Here is a 12,059-nt window from a genome sequence, read left to right as displayed (position 1 = left end):
GGGGAGAGGGGAGGAGGCAAGGACCAGAGCGAGGAAATGGTTGAGACTCTCACGGTTCAACAAATGCAGTTATTGGCGGGGGGGGGGGGGGGGGGGGTCTCTCTCTCGGGTGGTACTGACTGTGTAATGCACCAATGGCAAGTAGGTGGCACAGGTGTCACCAGGCTCCCTCCCACACCCAAGGCAGATGTTCCAAATGAGTCACAGCACTCTTTACAGATGAATTTGAATTTGGCTTCCGAATCCGTCCACTCCTGCCCTCTCAGCAGCCATTACCAATGGATAGGTGTTGGCACCCAAGAGGTAACTTGGGTGCCACCCCTTCATGAACCTGTTTCACCTGTTGCCACCTGTGACATGTGACACCACATTGCTGGTTAGAGAATTCAGGCATTCTTGTTTAGCTGTTCCAGTGGCTGGGTGGAATCCAAAATCAGGGGAGCTTCCCAAATAACTGTGCTGGGAGCTGTCAGCTAGAAGGGAAAAAAAAGAAAAAGACTGCCTTTGGGGGGCCCCTTTATACAAGGAGAGAAAATGTTATGTTGGCTTTATCATCAGTTCTTCTGCTAACTGTTTGTTCTTTTTCCTTCTGTTTCCTTTCTATAAAGAAATAAAGAGTTTAAACATAGGTAAGATGAAGAATTCTTTCCTGTATAATTTGATATGGTTCGTTTGTTTCCTTGTGTTTGCTTTTTGCTTTGTGCTTTCTTGTGTAATGTTGTATATTTTTATGTACCAAATATAGTCACTTTTTTATGTGCTAATTGTGTGTTGTGGATATGATAAGCTTTAGCAATTATGAAATGCAGTCAAAAAGGAACCAAATAAGCTGACAGTAATTAGAATTCCCGGAAGATGCAAGTGCGAGATAATGAACCCTCAGCGAACTTTTATCCCGATTGCTCAGTGTGGTCCATAATTGGGCTAAACAGTTGAGGCAAACTTCTGGCTTTTGTAAATGCTGGACTGGGTTCACAAAAGCTTTAATGAACTGGAAACGGGTCAAAAACTCATTTTCAACTCGTTAATGATTTTTTTCCCCTGGATATATGGTCACTTAAAAAAAAAAAACAACAACAAGAAGTTCATTGCCAATCTGCTGGTCAGAATGAATCCAACAGTCAGATGCATTGGGAATTTTCATGAAATTCAATCACTTTTAAGTAGTATGAAGGGTGTGGACCAGGTACTTTTTGTCTAAATAGCCTTTGTCATTCAATTGCTCTGAAGTTATCACTTAAAACCATAGTGGTACAGTTCACATATATGTGCCTATTGCTCTGGGGAGCTTCCTGTTGCAAAGTTAGGAAAACTCCAGGTTGCACTAAAATAGAAGAAAAGTGACCTTATTTTTATTTGGAAGAGGAGAAAAAACAAAGCAACATATTTTAATACTCGAGGGAATCCTTCTCTTCACTTTTTGACATGAGATGTTGGCAGAGGCTTCCGCGTGATGTTAGGTCAAAAGCAGACGAAGGATAAAGTTGTACAGGATCATCAAAGTCAGTGGAAAAGCCACGTGTAGGAGTCCCCGCCTCCTCCCTCTCAGGCGTGCCCAGATTGGCTGGTTATAGACACCCCAACTGGGCCACATTTTTAAAAAAAGCAGCAGTGCCCTGGAAAGACATCCCCTTCAAACTTCTATACTCTATTTGACCTTCGCCATAGCCCCAGTGTGAAAGCGTGGCCGTCCATCTACCTGAGCTCCTCTGAAAGAATCTTGATGGAAATGAGTATGAGGCCATGGGGAAGAATGGGCTGCCAGCAAGAACTGACCCCAAACCCTCAACTGGCTGCTCTTGTGCCAGAGATTCTGAAAGGCCGCCTTGAATGGGGCTCCCTGGAAAGCCCAGGGTTGATTATCTTGCTCACAGACAGACACAGGTGTGCGGTGCCCTGATTCTTCTCATGATGGTACCAGCTCCTGTGTGGTCAGTAACAAAGTGCAGCATCTAATTTAAAAATGGCATCCGTTTTTCCCTTTCTGCCCTACTTTGTTTTGCATGTATTGCATAGTCTCTCAAGACTTAGTAGCCAAAAAAAGAAGGAAGGAAGGAAGGAAAGGAACCCAGGTCGCCTGCTCTCCCAGACTCATTATCCAGGCTGCAGTTTTAGAAAGACCTTGACTTCTGGTTCAGTGATGTGTCTTAGTAGCAACCTGAGGAGAAGCTGGAATTAAAGAGGGTCTCGATGCACAAATTGTTCCTAAAAATAGCTTCCTCCTTCTTTTCTTCCTTAAATTGGGGAAGAACCCAAATGGTGGTGTTTTAATTAGTAACTTACCCGCTAATGTCTCCAGGACAGATGCATCCAGCACTACCGTCGCCCTCACCTTCCCTTCACCTTTTCCAGCTCCTCTTTTCCTATAATTCCAAACTACAGTTGAAAAATAACTGAGGGTCAAAAAAAAAAGACCTGTGCTCGTTTTAGGCATGTGGCACCAAAACCTAGGCTCCCACACTAGGAGAGAGAGGCCTCTGCCACTTGCACCCCAGGGGCAGTCATGTAATAACCAGTGTGGGACTAGAACGAGTACCATTCTGTCTCAGCCTCCAACCAGTGACAGGTGCTGCAGAGGGACAGAAATATAGGGTTCGAGCTAAAAGGGACATGCATGATGCTGTGGTTTGACGTCTTCCTTACCCCAATAAGGATTCTAGGGCCCATCACGGCCAAAAGACTTTCCTAAGTTCACCATCTGGGTCCGAGTTGAGTTGAGAGTTTCCTGTGTCTTAGTCCTGAGCCAGGTTTACAAATCTTACCCTGTCCTCATCAGCAACACCTTAAGACAGCTGGATGCATGGCAGAGAAAGAGATCCAGGGCTCTGAGGCTTCGTGCTGTCCTAATACATCCCGCCCCCACCCCGACCCCGCACTGAGGTATTTCTCTCCTAGTGTGTCTTAGGGTCCTGGTATATCCTGGGCCACACCTGTGGTCTTACTGTTACCCAAGATTTGAAAACGACATCTCCTACCTTTATAATTCAGATTCTGGACATAATATCAGCCAGATATCACGTCATCATATAAGATACCAACTCCGTGCATATCCACACGGAGGAACAGTAGAGGGGATCTGAGGCTGAGGACCGGGGGTGGCTCTTGGAACCACCCATCACAAAGGTAGGAAGACTCCAGGTTGCCCCACAGCGGTCATGATCTAGTACCTTGGAGGCACTGAGGAAACGCAGATTTAAAAGGGGACGTTGTCCCGTGGAAGTGTTCCTCAATCCCACTTGCGAACATAGTAAACCCACCGGGGACAGAAAGGAGACTGACACCCACAAAACACGTACAAAAGCAGGATCCAAGTGAGATCTTTGGCAACAGCTAAACGGAGCGATGGTATCTCAGCATCTTGGGAAGCAGTGAATTCTCTGATGGCATGAGGCGCTAGAGTCCAATTAGGAGTAGCTAAGAGCCGTGATAGGTTAGAGCACTAACATCGTGTTAGATTCTTTCCAGTTCACTAAAGTGGAAGGACACCAGAGCTGGGTAGAGTCTTGCTGGGATTTCTGTCATCTCTTTGACCCAGGAGGCCAGCTGCATAGCCCCTTCTCATTCCTCTCTTGCTTCTTCTCCTAAAGCAACAACCCAGCACACAAGTACTATCTGGCAGTCGACCCCGTGTCTGGCTCTCTCTACGTGTCTGACACCAACAGTCGGCGAATCTACCGGGTCAAGTCTCTGAGCGGGGCTAAGGACCTGGCTGGGAATTCAGAAGTCGTGGCAGGGACGGGAGAGCAATGCTTGCCCTTTGACGAAGCCCGCTGCGGGGATGGCGGCAAGGCTGTGGATGCCACCCTGATGAGCCCTCGAGGTAAAAGGCTGCAGAGGAAGAAAGCCCCGCCCCAAAGAGAGCTTGCCACGCCCTTGGCTCCCTTCTTGTTGGAAGTGAACTAAGCCCAGGCAGTCCCAAACACAGCTCTTCCTAGAAAAATTTAACTCTGGTAGAGGGCTTTGGAGTGTGGGTGAGCGTTTCTTAAAAAACCGTATTTATTTATTTGACGTCAGCTTCATCACCCACCTAGGCTACACATGGGAAATGGGGTGCATTGCTCCTGGAGGTTGCCGACGGCTGCCAGCCACACAGAGTCAAGAGGAAATTTTCACCCTGTGAGCCAGAGAGCCAGCTGTGTGGGCTGCAGACAGAACAGAGCCCCATGGGGAGGCCTCCAACCACTCCCCAGCTGTTCCTATTAGATAATAGTGTATATAAAGTCAAAAGCACGGTACCTGACATTTTGCAAGTGCCCCATAAGGGTAGCAATTAAGAATGGGTATAATTTCCAAGGGGCTGGGATTGGCGGGGAGGGGTTCTTGGCCCTGATGGATTTCTGTTTGAAAAGGACTAAAGATACTGAAGGTTAAGGACCCGTCATTTGAAGGTCTGATTCTTGTTAGCATTTTTAGCTATGCCGAAAGCACACGGCCACATGGATTAAGGATGGGCAGCCTTGGGCTTGGGTACCAGGGTGAAAATGCAAAAGAAATAGAAGCTGCTGTCTGCCTCTTACCAGGGGAGTGTTAGGACCAGCACTCCCCTGGAGTATCGATGTACTGAGTGGAGTCAAGGCTTCCTTGGGAATACTTCCTGGAGGATGTCTTTTAAATTAGGAGTTTGTGACTGCACAAGTCATGGTTTCTCAACCTTATTGTTGCAACCAGTTGTGAAGGGTATGCAAGTAATTTACTAGAGATAATTTTTCAAGCAGTGAACTTGGGAAATAACATCTTTTCGAAAAAGAGCAGATGCAAAGGGATCTCCCCGTTCGTTCATTTGCAGCCCAAGGTTTGCTCTTTAGTTGTGTGGTGTAACAGCCAGCACCCCAGGAATCAGGCAGATCTTAGCACAGTGCCTTTGGGAAAGGGTGTCCCCTTAAAAGATTGAGAGCCACAGCTCTGAGTGTGCTAAATCAGTCAGGTCCCTAATCCAAGAAGATAATGCCCAGTAGGGCATCCCCCCCTCCCCGCCCCAGCAGCCCTGCTCCTTGCCAGGAGATGCAGTCCCGCTGTTTGTCTTGCTCAGGTATTGCAGTTGACAAGAACGGGCTCATGTACTTTGTGGACGCCACCATGATCCGCAAGGTCGACCAGAATGGAATCATCTCCACCTTGCTAGGCTCCAATGACCTCACTGCCGTCCGGCCACTGAGTTGTGACTCCAGCATGGACGTGGCCCAGGTGAGACTCATTTCTCATCACGATGCCACACCTGGTTCTGGGCCTGAAGTTCTCACCTGGGGCCTGTTTGGGTTGGAAGTGGAGTGGGAGGAGGAGATATAGATCCCAGGTTTGTTTGCCAAAGGCTTAAGATGAACTAGACAGCAGGATGGAATGGGACATGTCAGATAGAAATGAGAAATGGAAAAGGGGGACAGGAGAGGGAAATTCTACTCGAAAAAGTGGAGCTGGTGACACACTCCAGCCGTGGCAGATTACAGGGTAGGAGTTACTGTGTAATTACCTTTCTTCTCCATCATTATTGCAGGCTTGAGAATGTACCATACAGTATTACATGTCAATCAGAACCTCCCTGTTAATCTGAAATGATTGCATCCTCACTATATAAACCTTTACTTTGTGCAGTAGTAACTAAAGCAGGGCCCTCTCCGATATTCCCCCAAGTGATATTCTTTTAGTCCAGGCTCTCACGTTAGCAGAGAACAGAGGTTCACGCAAATGTACAGCAGGAGAACCGGGACTTTATGTTTCCTTCTTTTTTTTTTTTTTAATTTTTATTGGAGTATAGTTGATTTAGAGAAGCAGGAAGTTAAAGGGTCCTCAAACAACCTGGAGTCTGTGTTTACTCTTCCAAAGGGCCTTTCCCACTCCCTTGGTCAGCCTCATTAATTTCAGCTCAAATTCCTCAACTGACTGACAACTAGTTACCGAGATTTTCATCTCAGATTCCGCAGAGAAGGGATGTGTTTGGTCCAGTTCACTTTTTCAAGCAAACACGCGGGTTGTAGTTTGCTGGCCAGCCTGTGCATCGGCTGCCCTTGGGTCAGGGACACCTTCTAAGCTGCGTGGCTCCTTGTTGTCCATTAGATAAAGATGCCTCCTCTAAGTGAACGTAGCCTCCTCAGGCCCAGGGCTTGCTGAGCAGAGGATGGGCTGCATTACCCTAGCCCTTTGTGCCGTGCGCTGCCGGTCTAGCTGTATGTGATGACTCTGACCTGGTCCAGTCATCTGGGGCTGTGAAGAGCACCACGGGTAGAACTGGTGACCTGCGTAGCCACAGCAGACGATGGAGCAGGAGACGTCTGTTCCATAGTCTCTTCCTGTTCATCACACACACCCAGCACAGGCAGTGAGCCATTTGGTTCCGTGATGGGTGCTTCTTGTACAGTGTGTTGGTAGAAAAAGGAACTCTTTTCCCCCAGTTGCATACAATCAGTAGACGTGCCCTGCGCAGGTAAACACGGAGCACGTTAGAGGCTGTTCTTGAATCAGGTGCCAAATCACCCACAGGTCCGCCTGGAGTGGCCAACCGACCTCGCCGTCAACCCCATGGACAACTCCCTGTACGTCCTAGAGAACAACGTCATCCTTCGCATCACCGAGAACCACCAAGTCAGCATCATCGCAGGACGCCCCATGCACTGCCAGGTCCCTGGCATTGACTACTCACTCAGCAGACTCGCCATTCACTCTGCTCTGGAGTCGGCCAGCGCCATTGCCATCTCTCACACTGGGGTCCTCTATATCACCGAGACGGATGAGAAGAAGATTAACCGTCTACGCCAGGTAACGACCAATGGGGAGATCTGCCTTTTAGCGGGGGCAGCCTCCGACTGCGACTGCAAAAACGATGTCAATTGCAACTGCTACTCAGGAGATGATGCCTACGCGACTGATGCCATCTTGAATTCCCCATCATCCTTAGCTGTAGCTCCCGATGGCACCATCTACATCGCAGACCTCGGAAATATTCGGATCAGGGCGGTCAGCAAGAACAAGCCCGTTCTGAATGCTTTCAACCAGTATGAGGCTGCGTCCCCTGGAGAGCAGGAGTTGTATGTCTTCAACGCCGATGGCATCCACCAGTACACTGTGAGCCTGGTGACAGGGGAGTACTTGTACAATTTCACGTACAGCGCTGACAGTGATGTCACTGAGTTGATTGACAATAATGGAAATTCGCTGAAGATCCGTCGGGACAGCAGTGGCATGCCCCGTCACCTGCTCATGCCGGACAACCAGATCATCACCCTCACGGTGGGCACCAATGGAGGGCTCAAAGTCGTGTCCACGCAGAACCTGGAGCTTGGCCTCATGACCTATGATGGGAACACTGGCCTCCTCGCCACCAAGAGTGATGAAACAGGATGGACAACTTTCTATGAGTAAGTAGCTTCTTAAAGCAGTTCCTGAGAGCCTCACTGGCATCAGGATTGGCCGTCCGTGTCGCTTTTAGAATCGTTTATTCACGCTGGCTTCCCAACTTTAATGCCTCAGGATACTCCCGGCCCCTTTCCCTGACTCGCAAATGATTTGCGCTATTGGGCGTCTGGTATTGGACATCCTCCCAACGAGAGTCGGGAATTCCTGTTGCCCGCGTGCCGTTCCAATGTCAGGATATTGGACACGCGCAGCGCCTGAGAGATCAAGTGTTGATTAACTTTGCTGATTATTCATGTTTGCCATGGGTGCGGAAATTAGAAACTAAAAGGCAAGATCCTGGTGGGGCTCCTGTAATTTGCCGATAGGTCCAGCAACCCACTTGATTGCACAGACAGGTAGATAAACTCTGAATTTCCTCTTTAGCAGAAGCAGATCGATACAGATAAAGTGCTAGGTATATTAAAAGATGTGAGAGCTGGTCATATTTCCCCTAACAATTATCTCATACTTGATAGTCCCGCTGTTTGTTTTACCAAAAAGCTGTTTTCCCTCGCTCCTGCAGGCAGTTCTTGGTCAAACTGCCTGCTGCTGCAGGTATTAACCAGTGGGTTGCTGGTGGGAGGAAACTGCTAAGGCATGATTCCCCCTTTGCTGGCTGAGACAGGGATGGAATTTCTAAGTATCTGGCTCTCCTTGCTGGTGAAGGGTCTGGTTAACCACTGTCTATTTGGAGTCGTTGCTTGCTTTCCGTCTAGGTGTTGCTGCTAGCTGAGAATGTAGCAAGGTGTTGTCACCGAAGGAGAGAGGGACAGGAGAGAGAACAGAAGCCCTCATTGATGATCAGTCTTACATTCGGTTCTGTTCACTCCCTGTTTGCATTCCAAAGGGTTTGGGAGAATGTAAAGGAATCTGTCGCCACCTGCTGGAAAATGGGTGCATTGCAGAATTGCTTGCCCTTGCTCCGGCTTCCTTCTTTCGGCAAAGCTGTCTTTCTCAGACTTCTGAAGCACCCCAACATCCTTCAGGGCACTGGCACTTGATCACACTTTACCAGCCAGTGACTCTGTCCCTAAAGGCACCATCTGAGTGCCATCTTTAGCTCTCACACCAAGTTAAAGCTACACTTTAACCCAGATGCCTCCTAGATTCTCATCTTCTCTTCTAGCAGTTGCACCTGAAGACCCAATGCATTTTAGAGAGAATTGGTGTCACTCCCAGGAGGCCGGTCTGAAGTAGGCCTGACCTAAGAGGCTGTAGTAACAAAGTCCAGGCTGTGGTGCATCCTGAGACAGGAACTCTAACTGGCAGAGTATTTTCCAGAAGGGGCCCCTAGCTGAATGAAAACAGGGTCATGTTTTGTTTTGTTTCTAATGTTTGCTCAGAAGTTACATGGAAGCATAATTTTTTTCTCTCTTGATATGAAGAACTGCTTTTTCCCATAATGCTGGTAAATTATCATGCATTCTCCATTGTAGGAGTTCAATGCAGTGGTTTTCTTGGCCTCCTAAAAAAGATGGTAACATCTTTCTGTTTTGTGTCTTTTTCACACATGGTCAGCAAATTGGTCCTTTCAAAATCAGACACAAACTCCACTTCCTGTTGGGACTGTGTAGCCTTAACAGAAACTTTAGAGAAAGGAATTACAAAGTAATGAACAAAACCACAGAGAGGCCTTGAGGCTGTTAGAAAACAACCTGTCCTTCAGTGACTGCTTCCACAGGGGGACTCCTCTCTTTTCTCCTGTTGCCTGAGGCAGGGTGCAAATCCTCCCCTAGGATGGGAAGCGTTAAGAACACCCTCCTTCTGCATGGTGCTTTATAGGTAGAGAAGCCTTTTGTCTGCACACCCGGCACAACAATCTTTTAAGTACAGATGTGATTATCATTTTATGGATGAAGAAACTGAGGCTCAGAGAACTGAAGCCACTCCCCCCTACCCCCGGCCCAAGGCCACGCAGTGTCAATGAAGTAGGACTCAAATCCAGGTCTCGAAGTCTTGCGTTCTTTGCATTACACACCAGTGTCCTGAAGCAGGGCTATGAGTAGAATTTGGAATTTCTGTCTTCCTTCAGATTCCAAGAGGAAACTCACCTGTCCCAGAATTTGGGGGAAGATACAACCCCAAAAGACAAATTCCTTGTTGACTCTGGGAGTGGGAGAGAAAGGTGAGGAAAAATAACACTATTGAATTATCCTAGTTCTTTTTTATGGTCAGTCAGTTTCAGAAAGTTCCAGCCTTGGAATTTAACTTTCCCCAGATGTAGGCCATTGGGTCCTGATAGAAGATGCTGTAGCCTGGTCTGGGTATATCTCTGAGAGAACACAGGTTTTCACAGCCTTCCCCAGAAGACAGCACAGTATACAGAAAGCTCCTGGATCTTGGAGTCGGGAAGACAAAGATATGACTTCCACATACTCGCTGATCGACTTTGGACAAGTTACTTAACCTCTCTGAGCCTCAGTGTCCATACATCTGGACATACAATGTCCACCTGTACAGTGTCAAGTGGGGATAATAATACAGACCCTATAGGCGCACTGTGATAATTCACTGAGATGATATAGTTTTAGAAATTAGCAAAGCGTCTGGCATATAGAAGTTCAACAAAGGGTAGATGCTGATGGGATTGAGAGAAGTTATTAATTTATCACACCTCTATCTCCATCCCACCCCTCAGATTCCACACAACCAACTGCATAGTGGATGCAGGACTCCGATAGATGGAGATTCATTGTGGAGAAGCAGAATTGGAGAATGCGGTTTTCACATTGGGTCTTTACTTAATACTCCCCTTTGAATTTATCCTGCTCTCTCCCCCTGCCCCCGTACTTCTGCCCTGCCCCCATCCCCTGCAGGGGCAGAGCCTGCCTTAGGAAACTAGGGGCCCAGAGGAACAGAAAAGGTGTCACCCTCAAGGATAGGCCCTCCAGAAGAGAGAAACTGTAAAAGGCTATTCCAGTCCTGATCAACTCCTCCCAACCAAGCAACTGGGGAAGGAGTGAATATCGGATCAGAGGGAGGGAGGGAAGGAGGTTGCCTTTCCATGGAGTAGGATTCAAGAGTTGCTTTCTAGAATAAGCAGCCACTGCAATTCAGGGAGCCTGGAATGGGTCCCTTTAACAGTTACCTTTTTCCCATCTCCTCCTTGTGTTGGGAAGTGCCTCTCGGAGAGCTGGGCGGGAATGGAGCAGACGTGGGTGTGTCCTCTGGAAGTTCTGTTGTGTCTGCTACGTTCTCAGAATGGGGGAGAGCGGCCTGTATTCCTGACAGTCACAGGACTGTACTTAAAATGACAACCACCCCTACACGTGCTCTCTCTCTTCTCCCTCCTTTATTTTGATCCTCAGCACTTGTCACCATCTGACACACTCCATATGCTTTTTAAAATTTTTGGGGGTGGGGGGGTATAGTTGCCTTACAGTGTTGTCTTAGTTTCTACTGTACAGCAAAGTGAATCAGCTATATGTGGACATATATCCCCTCTTTTTTGGATTTCCTTCCCATTTAGGTCACCGCAGAGCACTGAGCAGAGTCCCCTATGCTGTACAGTAGGTTCTCGTTAGTTATCTATTTTTTACGTAGTATCAATAGTATGACATACACTATAGTTTAAACTTTATTTTGGCCCTCTCCATCTAGCTTGCACACGTCATGAGGGAAAGGATTTCATCCATTCTGTTCCTAGCCGTGTTCCCTGAGCCTTGAACGGTGCCTGGCACATAACAGGAACTCAGTGAATAGATGTTGAATAAATGAATCACATACTGCCTCCAGCCCCACATGAGACAAGGCAGGACTGGTTCCACTGGGTGGCCGTGAGGTCCCATTACTGGAACTCATAACCCCTTGCCAATATGTGCAGGCTTATTTGCAAAGAGACCTGAATCTGGAGATACTCACTCCATGGGTATCAGAAGCTGAATCTTCTTTGAAAGGCAAAGGAAACCTGTTTTTCTCCCTTCTCCCTGTGGCCCCTGAGATTCTGGACTCAACCCCAGTCCTCTGTTCCCCAAAAGCAGACTCTCTAATTCCTACTGTTTCTCTCACAGTGAAGCACGGCAATCTACACACTGTAGGTGTGCAGGTAACATAGTGGATTGGAATTAAATCACTGCCTCGGGCCCATAGGATACACTCCTCACACTGTCCCTACTCGGCAGCAAGGACTGGGGACACTGTCTGAGTTCTCCGCTCAGCACCCTATATCAAAACACTTAGAATAGTTTTGTTTTCTTATTTATTGCAGTAAAATTAACGTATAACATTATATTAGTCTCATGGATACAACACACTCATTCAGTATTTGTATATATTGTGAAATGATCACCACAACAAGACAGGTTAACATCTGGCACCATACAGTTACAAAAAATGTCTTACTTGTGGTGAGAACTTTCAGGTTCTACTCTCTTAGCAACTTGCAAATATATAATACGGTATTACTAACCATAGTTACCATGCTGTATATTACATCCCCATGACTGACTTATTTTATAGCTGAAAGTCTGTACCTTTTTAAAATTTATTTTATTGAAGTATAGTTTTTACAATGTTAATTTCTGCTGTACAGCAAAGTGATTCAGTTATACATACATACCTTCTTTTTCATATTCTTTTCCATTATGGTTTGGGGGATAGCGAATATACTTCCCTGTGCTATACAGGAGGACCTTGTTATTTATCCATTCTATGTATAATAGTTTGCATCTGAA

At 47.1% G+C, this 12,059-nt stretch overlaps 1 protein-coding gene across 8 annotated transcripts in view; it reads left to right on the top strand.

Moving 5' to 3' along the window:
* TENM2 (teneurin transmembrane protein 2) overlaps window positions 1-12,059 on the top strand; it is a 960,873-nt gene that overhangs the window by 892,518 nt on the left and 56,296 nt on the right. For all 8 annotated transcript variants that reach the window (XM_057729532.1, XM_057729570.1, XM_057729561.1 and 5 more), the window contains 4 exons: window positions 609-629; window positions 3,588-3,820; window positions 5,030-5,184; window positions 6,475-7,349. In XM_057729532.1, coding sequence (XP_057585515.1) covers window positions 609-629; window positions 3,588-3,820; window positions 5,030-5,184; window positions 6,475-7,349 — 1,284 coding nt within the window. The remainder of the gene's footprint in view (window positions 1-608; window positions 630-3,587; window positions 3,821-5,029; window positions 5,185-6,474; window positions 7,350-12,059) is intronic.

The sequence above is a fragment of the Hippopotamus amphibius genome, chromosome 1, assembly GCF_030028045.1.
Source record: "Hippopotamus amphibius kiboko isolate mHipAmp2 chromosome 1, mHipAmp2.hap2, whole genome shotgun sequence".
Lineage (NCBI taxonomy): Eukaryota > Metazoa > Chordata > Mammalia > Artiodactyla > Hippopotamidae > Hippopotamus > Hippopotamus amphibius.
This window is presented reverse-complemented; position numbering and strand designations above follow the sequence as displayed.